This window comes from Alosa sapidissima, chromosome 16 (assembly GCF_018492685.1).
Source record: "Alosa sapidissima isolate fAloSap1 chromosome 16, fAloSap1.pri, whole genome shotgun sequence".
NCBI classification, from domain to species: domain Eukaryota; kingdom Metazoa; phylum Chordata; class Actinopteri; order Clupeiformes; family Clupeidae; genus Alosa; species Alosa sapidissima.
The window spans coordinates 4,722,701-4,735,200 of NC_055972.1; the positions used below are offsets into that span (position 1 = coordinate 4,722,701).

Here is a 12,500-nt window from a genome sequence, read left to right on the forward strand (position 1 = left end):
AAGTTTTGGGCACTATTTTTAAACTACAAAAATACACACCTATGAAGTATTTTGATACAAAGGCCTTTCCTTCAACCCAATAAAATACAAATTACTAAATACTATTTTGTATTTGAAATATTTACATCTTACATATTGGCACAATTTCGCTTGTGCCAAAATCCAAAGGTAAAAACACATTCAGAAGCCCCTGCCCAAATTAACTTAAAAAAGCACGCCAACCACCAATCTGCCAACTAATGGTCACAAGCACAAGACAAATGGCCCATCTAACAGCAGTATACAGTATGCAGCATGTCATTGGGGTTATCATGTGGGCACCCTCATTCACCGATGTTTCGTTAAGTTAGGCCCACGACACCTCATGAAGGCTTAACAGTGAAACCAGCGTGCTGGAGACACTCCCCTCCATGTTGCCATATTACCACATTCAAATATCCAATACCCAAAATACTCTTAACCAGCCTAGGCATGGTCTAGGTTGGCTAAGTTGGTCTGTCCCGTTGATGCGGACTGAACCATAACCCTAAAAACCCTAACCAACCACCATCGACCCAGGCACAGTCCGTCACAAACACAAAACAAATGAGCCAGTTAGCTTACCTTAGCTTGCGCCCCAGGAAGTGTGACTTCTCCTTACCCACAACCATTTGCTTGGTTGTTCTGCTGCCAAGGACATGTTACTAACCACCTGCCTTAGACTTCGTCCACAAATGCCCAATTCAGACAGCTAGCCAATAGCAGATCTGGCAGATCATAGACTGTATACATACAGTATACATACGTATGGGTGAGATTGATGATCTCCATATGTGCCGAGGTGTGGAGGTGTGTGTCTATGTGTGTGTGTGTGTGTGTATGTGTGTGTGTGTGTGCATTTGCAAATGTGTGTGTCACATGTGCTGCTTGAGAGGTGGCTGTATGGGTCTTCAGATCTGTGCATGTGTGTGTGTGTGTGTGCGTGTGTGTGTGTGTTCATGTCATCATTTTAGATATGCCCATGTCTATGTGTGTGTGATGATTATACACTTATTATCTGAGAACCATATTCACATAATCTATATTATCTAATATATCTACATAATCTATATTCACATCATCTGTATTATCTAATATATATCTACATAATCTATATTCACATAATCTATATGATCTAATATATCTACATAATCTATATTCACATAATCTATATTATCTAATATATATCTACATAATCTATATTCACATAATCTGTATTATCTAATATATATCTACTTATTATACAGCTCTTCACAATGCTAGTAGAACGCTCCATTGACTTGAATGGGATTTCCCAACGTTCACGGTAAAATAAATTCATGTAATTACCGCTGCAAACATATAATTACGGCTGTCAATGGCAACGGGTTTTGTGCTGCTGATCATATCACTCCACAAGTATTCCGGTCACTTCTTGCATTTGAACTTCATTCAAAAGTGAAAGCAGACGGTTGATCGACTGTGTTCTAAAGAATGTTTCATTCAAGTTCAGCGTGTGTTGCGAACTATTTGTTTCTCAGCAAAAGCCACGACGAAACGGTAACAATTAAGTGTAAAGAGACATATCGTGGAGTTTATTTTTTCGTTTTGGCAAGTAGCCGTATAATAAGCGGGATAATGTATAGAACGCCGGTCATCATGGGGAAAATAAGTCCCGACATGGCGAACCGGACCCCGACGCGCATAATCTGTATTATCTAATATATATCTACATAATCTATATTCACATAATCTGTATTATCTAATATATATCTACATAATCTATATTCACATAATCTTTGTATTTTCAGTGTGTTCATATTATCTGCGCTCAAGCCCGCTCAAGTCCCAGAATCTATCAACAGACACACATACAATTTGAGACATATAATACAAACATACACACACACACACACACACACTCACACACACACACACAATGATAGACCATGTCAGAACTTTGTTTGGTGCTTTGTAGCAGTACGTTTATTAAAGTGTGATCTCTCCATACATAAACATAAGAGAAAACTCTCTCTCTCACACACACACACACACACACACACACACACACACACACACACACACACACACACACACACACAAACTCTCTGTCACATCAGCTTGTACATCAGAAGGAATTCAAACACACAGAAACTCCTTGCAGAAGGGAAAAAAACATTAAAGTAACACTACAGAATTGGCAGCTTTCTCTCTCCTTCACACACAGACACACATACACACACACACACACACACACACACACACACACACACACACACATACACTCACACACACATACACACACTTTGGCTAAAATTGTCTGTGTAGGAATATGATTACTCAGTGTTCTGGGCAGTGTACCGGAATAAAACACAAACACACACACACACACACACACACACACACACACACACAAAGTATAAAAATCCGTTCAGGGTGTTGCTGAATCCCATATTGGACATTAAATAAGAGAAATACCAGGAGTGTCAAACCTGCAGCTTGAGGCAGACCTTAGACACAACAGAAAAACTCTCCTCCCTCCCTCTCTCTCTCCCTCCCTCTCCTTCTCTTTCTCTCCCTCCCTCTCTCTGCAGCTTAAAGCAGACCTTAGACACAGCAGAAAAACTCTCCTCCTCCCTCTCTCTCTCCCTCCCCCCCCTCCCTCTCTCTTTCTCTCTTTCTGTTTGTTCCTGCATTCTTCAGTTTCTGGGGGTCTTTCCTGCCAGGGTTAAAGCCCCCCCCGTCCAGGCAGTGGTGGCCCCTCAGGCGGACGGTGTGTGTCCGCGGCACTTGGTGACGGCGCGGTAGATGGCGGACAGCAGGTATGCGAGCGCGGTCAGTCCGGCGAAGACGGTGGCCGTGAGGTAGACCTTGTAGTGGCAGGCGTGCTTGTACTGCTCCAGGTTGCAGAAGGCGTTCTTCTGCGTCTTGTACGCCATGATGCCCACCGCCGGACCGTAGAGGACCGTCGCCGCGACGTCCAGGACCAGGTTGCTCAGCGGCCATCGGTCGCCGCCGACCAGCGGCACCAGGCTCTGCCGGTCGAGAGCGGTGATCGCGAGCGACGCCAGGGACAGCAGCCAGAAGAGGACGGCCACCAGCAGGACGAAGTGGACGGAACCCTCGTACCTGTTGGCGGCGATGGTAACCCAGACGCCAGCGCCTAGCAACAGCTGGAGGAGACGCAGCACTCCACACACACTCCGCAGGCGGCTCAGAATGTCGTTCCCACTCGGCGCGTCAGCCTGAGGGGCCATCCTGTACACACACACACACACACACACACACACACTTACTCACACACACACACTCAGCAGGCCCCCACCAGCAATAGGTTCCTCCGCCAACTTAGTGTCTCTCGCTCTCTCTCTCTCTTTCAGTCTCTTTCTTTCTTCCTCTCTCTTTCTTTCTCTCTCTTCTCCGCCGCCTCTCTCTCTCTCTCTCTCCCGGGGTCTCTCTCTTCTTCCACCCCTCCGTCGCTCCGTCGCTCCGTCACGTTTCGTCCTTTCGCTCTCTCTTGCGCTGGGGAGTGGCGTGACGTCTTGAAGACAGATGAAAGGGAGATAACGGCTGGCGATCCCAGATCCACAGACGTCGCTCACACACGCGCGTTTGTGTGTCCGTGTGTGTGTGTGTGTGTGTGTGTGTGTGTCCGCGTGTGTGTGTGTGTGTGTGTGTGCGTGTGTGTGTTGAGAGAGTTTTCCTTTGCTCCGCAGCCTCAGGCGTTTGAAACTTGAAGAGTGTCGTCTCTTCCGCTTCCTCTGCGAGCACAGCTGGAACACACACTCTCTTCTCTCTCCCTCTCTCTTCTCTCTCCCTCTCTCCCTCCCTCCCTCTCTTCCTGTCCTCTCAGGCAGAGGGGAAGGGAATGTGGGTGGGACCACTTTTCCCAACTTTAGCCCTCTGCTCTCTCCCTTTCTCTCTCTCTCTCTCTCTCTCTCTGTCTTCACACTCCCCCCTCCCTCTCTCTCTCTCTCTCTCCTCCCCCTCTCTGCCTCATCCAAACATGGAGAGTGTGACAGAGTGGAAGGAGAGAAGAGAGAGAAAGAGGATGTGAAGAGATTTAGAAACGAGAGAAACAGAGAATAGAGGGAGAGAGAGGGAGAGAGGGAGAGAGAGGGGGGATGTGAAGAGATTTATAAAACAAGAGAAACTGAATATTAACATGTTATACCTGTAGCTTTGGCAACAATGACTGTATTCATTCATGGCAATAAAGCACCATTTGATTTGATTTGATTTGATTTGATTAGAGAGAGGATGTGAAGAGATTTAGAAACGAGAGAAACAGAGAATAGAGGGAGAGAGAGAGAGAGGATGTGAAGAGATTTAGAAAGAAGAGAAAGAGAGAATATAAAAGGAGAGAGAGAGAGAGAGACTTTTGACTTTATGAGTCAAAAGGAAACCAACTAGCAATAAAACCGACCCATATTAACACCTCACCCCAACACACCATCACACACACACACAAATTATGTGAAATAAAATAAAGAAAGCTAAAATAAAAGAAAAGAAAGAAACAGGTATCAGTCCACCTTGAACAGTTTACATAATTCAGAAATTCAGCAACAAGAGAGAGGGAGAGAGGGAGAGAGAGAGAGAGAGATTCAGAAACAAGAGAAACAGAGAATAGAAGGAGAGAGAGAGGGAGAGAGAGAGAGAGAGCGAGGGATTCAGAAACAAGAGAAACAGAAAATAGAAGGGGGGGCATGTGTCTGATCAGAAGAAACACATCTAGAGACTGAGTGTAAAAACACTGCATTAAAGACTAGTGGTGGACACACACACATAATCCCTCTCTCTCTCACACACACACACACACACACTAGTGGTGGACATTACTTGAGTACATTTACTCAATTACTGAACTTAAGCTGCTTTTTCATGTATCTGTACTTTACTAAACTTTTTACTTTTACTCCAGTACATTTCGAAGCCAAATATCTTAGCCTACTTTTTACTTCACTACATTTTGTGACAGCTGAAGTACAGCTGAAGTTCCTTTTGGAAAAAAGACTGTCCAAATACATGTGTACTGTACTTACATGTATAAGTAAGCGAGCATGAATGTATATGTTCACCCAGACCTGTAATTAATCACAAGATACATAGGCTTTAAATAATGGTGTTGCCTAACCTATTGTCATATTCACTATTTACTGTACCTTGTTGACCCCTTTTCACAATATTGATGTTACCATAACTAGCCTCCAGTGGTGGACATTACTTGAGTACATTTACTCAATTACTGTACTTAAGTTGCTTTTTCATGTATCTGTACTCTACTTGAGTATTTCAATTTTGTTAAACTTTTTACTTTTACTCCAGTACATTTCGAGGCCAAATATCTTACTTTTTACTCCACTACATTTTGTGACAGCTGAAGTACAGCTGAAGTTCCTTTTGGAAAAAAGACTGTACAAAAACATGTGTAAATGTATATTTTCTATTAAGCGAGCTAGGCGTCAAATAATGGTGTTGCCTAACCTATGTTATTGTCATATGCACTATTTACTGTACCTTGTTGACCCCTTTTCACAATATTGATGTTACCATAACTAGCCTCTTGACGCCATCAAGCAAATGATAGACAATCTGACACTATCAAACACAAAAGGGAACATCTTGATTTGGTCCGAAAGTGTAAAGCATTTAACAAAGAAAAATGTGGTTACTTTGAAGTATCTAAGATAAGATATCACATTAGTTTGTTTTTAGTTATTTCTACATACAACAAGTATTAACTGATTTTGTCCTTGAATGGAGGAGAAAGGCTCAATGAATGCCTATGTCTGTGCCGAATCATTTCAACAATGCAACTGTATTAGGCATAATACATTTCAGGACTTTTACTTTTGATACTTAAGTACATTTGAAGGCAAGTACTTTTGTACTTCCACTCAAGTGGAAATGTAAAAGGAGGACTTCTACTTTTACTGGAGTAACATTTGACCATGTGTATCTCTACTTTCACTCAAGTACAGGATTTGTGTACTTCGTCCACCACTGCTAGCCTCTTGATGCCATCGAGCAAATGATAGACAATGATAGACAATCTGACACTATCAAACACAAAAGGGAACATCTTGATTTGGTCCGAAAGTGTAAAGCATTCAACAAAGAAAAATGTGGTTACTTTGAAGTATCTAAGATATCACATTAGTTTGTTTTTAGTTCTTTCTACATACAGCAATTATTAGCATTAGCATTATTAGAATGGAGGAGAAAGGCTCAATGAATGCCTATATCTGTGCCGAAACATTTAAACAAAGTAAATGCAACTGTAGTCATAATACATTTCAGGACTTTTACTTTTGATACTTAAGTACATTTGAAGGAAAGTACTTTTGTACTTCCACTCAAGTCGAAATGTAAAAGGAGGACTTCTACTTTTACTGGAGTAACATTTGAACATGTGTATCTCTACTTTCACTCAAGTACAGGATTTGTGTACTTCATCCACCACTGATAAAGACTGAAGACCCACCTCAGCAAACACACCCCTCCTGCCTGCTACACCAAGAATCAGTTTGGAAATCTGCTTCATGACCTGTGCATGTGTGTGTGTGTGTGTGTAGCAGAGGTCTGGTGCCAAACATTCTTGCGAGTGTGTGTGTGTTGGTATGACGTTGCTTATCCTTATGAGTGCTCGTTTTCCAGATGAATTCGGTGTGATGAATAAAGTCTTTGAGCTGCGCACACGTCACTCATGCTAGTTTCAGCCATTTCTGTCACCAATCACAGGCATGTGCGTGAATGCGCCCTGAAGCACCGTGGCCAAACATCGCTGCGCAGCCAACCAGTAGCTTTGACGTCAATGAATGAATTCCCACATTCGACGTGGCCAAGAGCGAGCCACGCCCCGACGTGGCCCTGATTGCTCATTCGACACCGGTGGGCGGACCATGGACTTCTCTCTGCGCCTATTGGCTGAGCATCACGCAAGAACACGCCAGCATTCCAGACTCAGACCGCGCGCTGCCGCTGATCTTCACCTGCAGCGCCCGCTGACCTCCACAGCCGCCCCTGCCATCCGGAGCACCCAGGCTCGCGCTGGTCGCCCGCTAACCTCACCGACAACTTCGCCACAGCCATGCCTGGAGGTCGCCCCTGCTAGGAGTGGTCTCCGTTCGCAAACGGTAGGGAAAACATCATTCTTAGGGTTAGTATTATCAGCTGATCGGGAAAAACAGGAGAATGGCCAATATGCGCCTCTTTGATTTGACCTATTTACCTTTGCTGTTACGAAACTAACATCAGTGTGTGGAAACAGCATAGAAATCACAGATCGACGACAGATAAACGACTGTTTATTGCCGCATCCATGCAGAGATTTAGCTGTGTCTCCCGCAGTGGCGCCGGTTAGATCCCGGTCACCGGTGCCGGTAGAGGAGGCGCCCGACGGCGAAAGCCAGGAGTCTCGCCGCGGGAAGCGTGATGGTTTGATGATGCAGGATTAACGGGGCTGGTGGTAGCGGAACTGTGGCGCACCAGCTGACTGCTGCTCGGACCTAACCCCAGGCACGCGCCACGCGGTTATAATACGAGCGCTTAACCTCCTCGTGCCACTGCAGGCAACTTAACTTCACGTCGCTGACGCATCCCCTAATAACTGCAAATTAGACCATAGTATCTCGTAACACAACAAAACACAACGTGACATAACACATTTGTTCTCTCTCTCTTTATAACACATGTGTTCTCTCTCTCTTTAGAACACATTTGTTCTCTCTCTCTTTATAACACATGTGTTCTCTCTCTCTTTAGAACACATTTGTTCTCTCTCTCTTTATAACACATGTGTTCTCTCTCTCTTTAGAACACATTTGTTCTCTCTCTCTTTATAACACATGTGTTCTCTCTCTCTCTCTCTTTCCCTATATGCGTTCTTTGTCTTTTTTGTGTTCTTCCTCTTTCTTTTCCTATGTTCTTTCTTTCTTTCTTTTTCTCTGTTCTTTCTTTCTTTTTTTCTTTCTTTCTTTCTTTCTTTCTTTCTTTTTCTCTGTTCTTTCTCTCTCTCTGCCCTGTTGTCTGTCTCACTGCTGTGTGTCTGTCTGTCTGGGTTTTGGTTGGTCTGATCCAAGGCCATCTGCACTCTCAGGACATAGAGGTAAGCAGGCTTACCTGGCACACACACACACACACACACACACACACACACACACACACACACACACACACACAGAGAGAGACTACTGGTTAATTAAGAGGTTTTTACTTAACGCTTGCTGGTCATTTAGTGGGGTTAGCTGGTTTTAAAACTAACTGCTGCTGCGTACACACACATTATCACATGTGCAAACGCACCTTTTGAGAATCTTCTCTTACTCTTAAGGTTCCACGATATCCCAACTAGTGCTAAAGAGGAACCCAATTCCCCATCTAGCACTAAGGAGGAGGAACCCAATTCCCCAACTAGCACTAAGGAGGAGGAACCCAATTCCCCAACTAGCGCTAAGGAGGAACCCAATTCCCCAACTAGTGCTAAGGAGGAACCCAATTCCCCAACTAGTGCTAAGGAGGAACCAAATTCCCCAACTAGCGCTACGGAGGAACCCAATTCCCCAACTAGTGCTAAGGAGGAGGAACCCAATTCCCCAACTAGCGCTAAGGAGGAACCCAATTCCCCAACTAGCGCTAAGGAGGAACCCAATTCCCAATCTATCAGAGAAAAAGGGCTTTGGTGTTGCTTTAAGCCCCCAACGTCATCTTCCAGGCAGCACTGCACTGTTGACTTAAAGGCACCTAAATCCCAACGCTAACCTTGACCCATGCCTATCCTATCTATCTATCTATCTATCTATTTATCTATCTATCTATCTATCTATCTATCTCTCTATCTCTGTCTCTCTAAAAACATGGCCACACAGAGGTCCACTCAGGACGGGTGCAGGAACAGAATGAGAGTGTGTGTGTGTGTATGCGCGTGTGTTCTTTATGCAGATACTTACTGTATGTGTGTGTGTGTGTGTGTGTGTGTGTGTGTGTGTGTGTGTGTCTAAAGACATGGTCACACAGCGGTCCACTCAGGATGGGTGCAGGAACAGGGTGAACTAATAACAATCACATGTCACATGACCCACAACAGCTGGATTCTTCTATCCAACTATAATAAGGACACATAATTAGAAACATGAATTAAAAACATCAGGAGAGAAACTGCTGATGAATGCCTGTTAGACATCCGTGTGTCAGCAAAATTACTTTGAAGCCATTCGTTTCAACTAAAATAACTCCTCTTCAGTTTCTTTATGCAGATTCTTATTTGTGTTTGTGTGTGTATGTGTGTTCTTTATGCAGATTCTTATGTGTGTGTGTGTTTGTGTGTGTGTGTGTGTGTGCATGTTCTTTATGCAGATTCTTGTGTGTGTGTGTGTGTGTGTGTGTGTGTGTGTGTGCGCATGTCCATGTTCTTTATGCAGATTCTTATGTGTGTGTGTGTGTGCATGTTCTTTATGCAGATTCTTGTGTGTGTGTGTGTATGCGCGTGTGTTCTTTATGCAGATATTTACTGTTTGTGTGTGTGTGTGTGTGTGTGTGTGTGTGTGTGTATGCATGTGTGTTCTTTATACAGATACTTATGTGTGTGTGTGTGTGTATGCGCGTGTGTTCTTTATACAGATACTTATGTGTGTGTGTGTATGCGCGTGTGTTCAATACAGATACTTATGTGTGTGTGTGTGTGTGTGTGTGTGTGTGTGTGTGTGTATGCACGTGTGTTCAATACAGATACTTATGTGTGTGTGTGTGTTTCTCTGTAGTTCCCCTTTCTGTGTCTGTGTGATGGCGGCAGAAGTCCCAACCCCGGTTACGGTTGCCGGGCCCTCCAGGGTGTGGTGTAGGCGGAGCCGGAAGGTGGGAGTGGCCGACATATTTGTGGGCGTGTCTGTGCGCGAGCTGCAGCATCTGTTTCGCTCGTCAGGCGATGACGAGGCCGAGCAACGAGCACAGGTGGTGTGGGGCAGGGGCGACCCTGCAGAACTCACCCAGGTGAGCGGATACCACACACACACACACACACACACACACACACACACACACACACACACACACACAGGCTGATCATATTTGAGCTCAATAACAGCCAATCAAATAACATCCCTCCCATCCGTGCTTCTGAATCAAAATGCTGATTGGTTGGAATTGTTTACGACTGGGTCCGAGTTACTCTATTCCCCATTATTTAAGAGCTTATTTGAGCACAAATACAGATTTGTAGAATTGTGGACTGCGCCTTTAAAGGGACCGTTCGGTATTTATGGAATGGACCACCGGAGGAAAATAAGGGAGGGTCATGTCTTTTTATTCTTTGTTGAGGGGAGGGTCAGCCATAACCATCCAAAAAATCTATCCCGAAGTTTTTTCTTTTGAAGCACGTGCATAACGCACTGTAGGCTATCTCATAATAGGCTCGAGATATAATTCAAAAGGGGACAGATAGGCCTAGGCTACTGCACTTAACTCATTGAATGCCAAGCTGTTTTCGGAAGCTTTGTCCTAGAGTGCCAGCAATCTAGACCATTGTTGATGATTTTTGTACAGCCACAGCATATTCTGTGTTATAGCTATGAACACATACAATGGCTTGTTTAAAAGGTGAGACTTTAAGCTCTCAGTGGGTGCAAACCGTGTATTTCTACACGCCTCTGTTCCTGAGAAATCCCAAGCTAAACAGTGGCTAGTTTTCATCAAAATCGCTGTTTTTTTTCTAGAAATGGAGATATAACGTCTTTCATGTAATATGTGTTGCCTGTAAACTTTCCGGGAAGTGATCAGTGAGACCTGGCGAGACTGCCACCTAGTGATAGACCCACGAAAATGGCCTGGTTTTGACCTGACGTGCATGCGTCACTGATTCGAAAAGCGGCAAGCGGCGAGTTATGATAAAATGTCCAGATGTGCGTTTTCATGAGTTTTCGATCGTCATATATTTCATTTCCATTCATCACAGAGTTCCCAAAATCACATATAAGGTGTGTTAGAGTGTCTAGTTTCGTAATTTAAAAAAAAAAGCTAAAAACTTAATATTACGTTTTTGGCACTCAACGCATGGGAAGGAAAAATTTAATATTACGTTTTTGGCACTCAATGAGTTAAAATTTAAAAAGATTGAACAAACCTTCCCGAACTTTTAAATTGCGTTCAGTGGCTGGCATCGGGTGAACGAAACTTTTCGAAGTTGAATAGGCTATTAAAAACTATTTGCGCACCTCCATGTCACAGGAGAGTATAGGCTCGCCCTTCTATGAAGACGTTTACCTGCAAGCTGGCCTATGATTTCATGGCTGAGTTTGCGGCAAAGTAAGCAAGAAAATGTTTTTTATTCTGAGTCAGGATATGGCGAGTCAATGTCATTTATTTGTCCAATGTTAGCCTACAGACCAGTTTCCATAGTGCACATCTTATCAATAGTTTGAATGTCGAGTGTGTTTCTGCTCATTGACAAATAGCGTTCAGCACAATGATTCAAGCCCAATTAATTCCCCCTGTTAAATTGCTTTGTTACACTAGTTTGGTTTTGTGATGTAGCCTATGAGTAGCCTACTATTAAAATGCAGCGACAGGTAAAGTAGGCTATCGCATGACTTCATGCACGTAAGTGAAAAGGGCCTCACACCCGTCGAGTTCGCACGGCCCTGCAGCTCCTCCTAAGACAGCGGGAAATAAAGTTCAAATACGTGATAAACCCGGAAAAAGTTGACAGGTAGCCTATGTTTCGGTCCTGGTGATTATTTGTGAAATTGTGCAAACGACAGCCTTTTCAAGGCATTTCAAGGAAGGAGTGGTAGCATGCAAGCTCACAAATTGACCCAGTACAAAAGGCATCAATAAATTGTTGGGGAGGGTCATGCGTTTTTTCTCAATCACTTTGGAGGGTCTCAGAAAAATGTCTTGCTGGCTAGGGAGGGTGACGTCTTTTTTGACTAAAACTCCTCCGGTGGCCCCTAAATAGATAACGAACAGTCCCTATGGTAATGGTGTGGCTTATTTGTAGAATTGTGGACTGCGCCTTTAAGGTGATGGTGTGGCTTATTTGTAGAATTGTGGACTGCGCCTTTAAGGTGATGGGTGTGGCCTCCTGAGGGTTCTAGCCCTTTTGTTCTAAACAGGCCCAGCATTGTCATGATGATCAAAATGCTTTTCCATCAGCTTTAGCACACAATGCACATGACTTTCTGTGTCTGGAGTCACACTTGCACACACTCTCTCTCTCACAGACAGACAGACACACACACACACACACACACTTTCTCACACTGTCTTCTCTCCCTGCCCCAGGCGCTCATGGGATTGCGTGCAAGGGGGCGGAGAAACCGGAGTTCTCGTCACACACTTGGCCCCCGCTGGCTACGAGCCTTTGGACACCTCAGGTGAGACACACACACACACACACACACACACACACACACACACACACACATATTGCATTGTTAGTGAATGTTGGTCAGTTTGCTGGTTTATAACTGACAGCCTCTGTGTGCATTCTGTCACACGCACACACC

General features: G+C 44.2%; 2 protein-coding genes across 2 annotated transcripts in view; one reads left to right on the plus strand and one right to left on the minus strand.

Moving 5' to 3' along the window:
* Positions 1-2,625: 2,625 nt before the first annotated feature.
* On the minus strand, positions 2,626-3,817 carry marveld1 (MARVEL domain containing 1). The gene has a single exon (XM_042065351.1). It carries the CDS (start codon positions 3,252-3,254, stop codon positions 2,760-2,762), a length of 495 nt encoding a protein of 164 aa, XP_041921285.1. The 5' UTR covers positions 3,255-3,817; the 3' UTR covers positions 2,626-2,759.
* Positions 3,818-6,581: 2,764 nt separating this feature from the next.
* LOC121685073 (arginine vasopressin-induced protein 1-like) overlaps positions 6,582-12,500 on the plus strand; it is a 7,142-nt gene continuing 1,223 nt past the window's right edge. Inside the window, exons 1-3 of the mRNA XM_042065350.1 lie at positions 6,582-7,136; positions 9,759-9,987; positions 12,277-12,368. Of these exons, the coding sequence (XP_041921284.1) occupies positions 9,781-9,987; positions 12,277-12,368 (299 nt within the window). The 5' untranslated portion in view covers positions 6,582-7,136; positions 9,759-9,780. The remainder of the gene's footprint in view (positions 7,137-9,758; positions 9,988-12,276; positions 12,369-12,500) is intronic.

Excerpts from the sequence above, each read along its gene's own strand:
- marveld1 (XM_042065351.1), bottom strand. The coding sequence starts at position 3,254 with ATGGCCCCTCAGGCTGACGCGCCGAGTGGGAACGACATTCTGAGCCGC.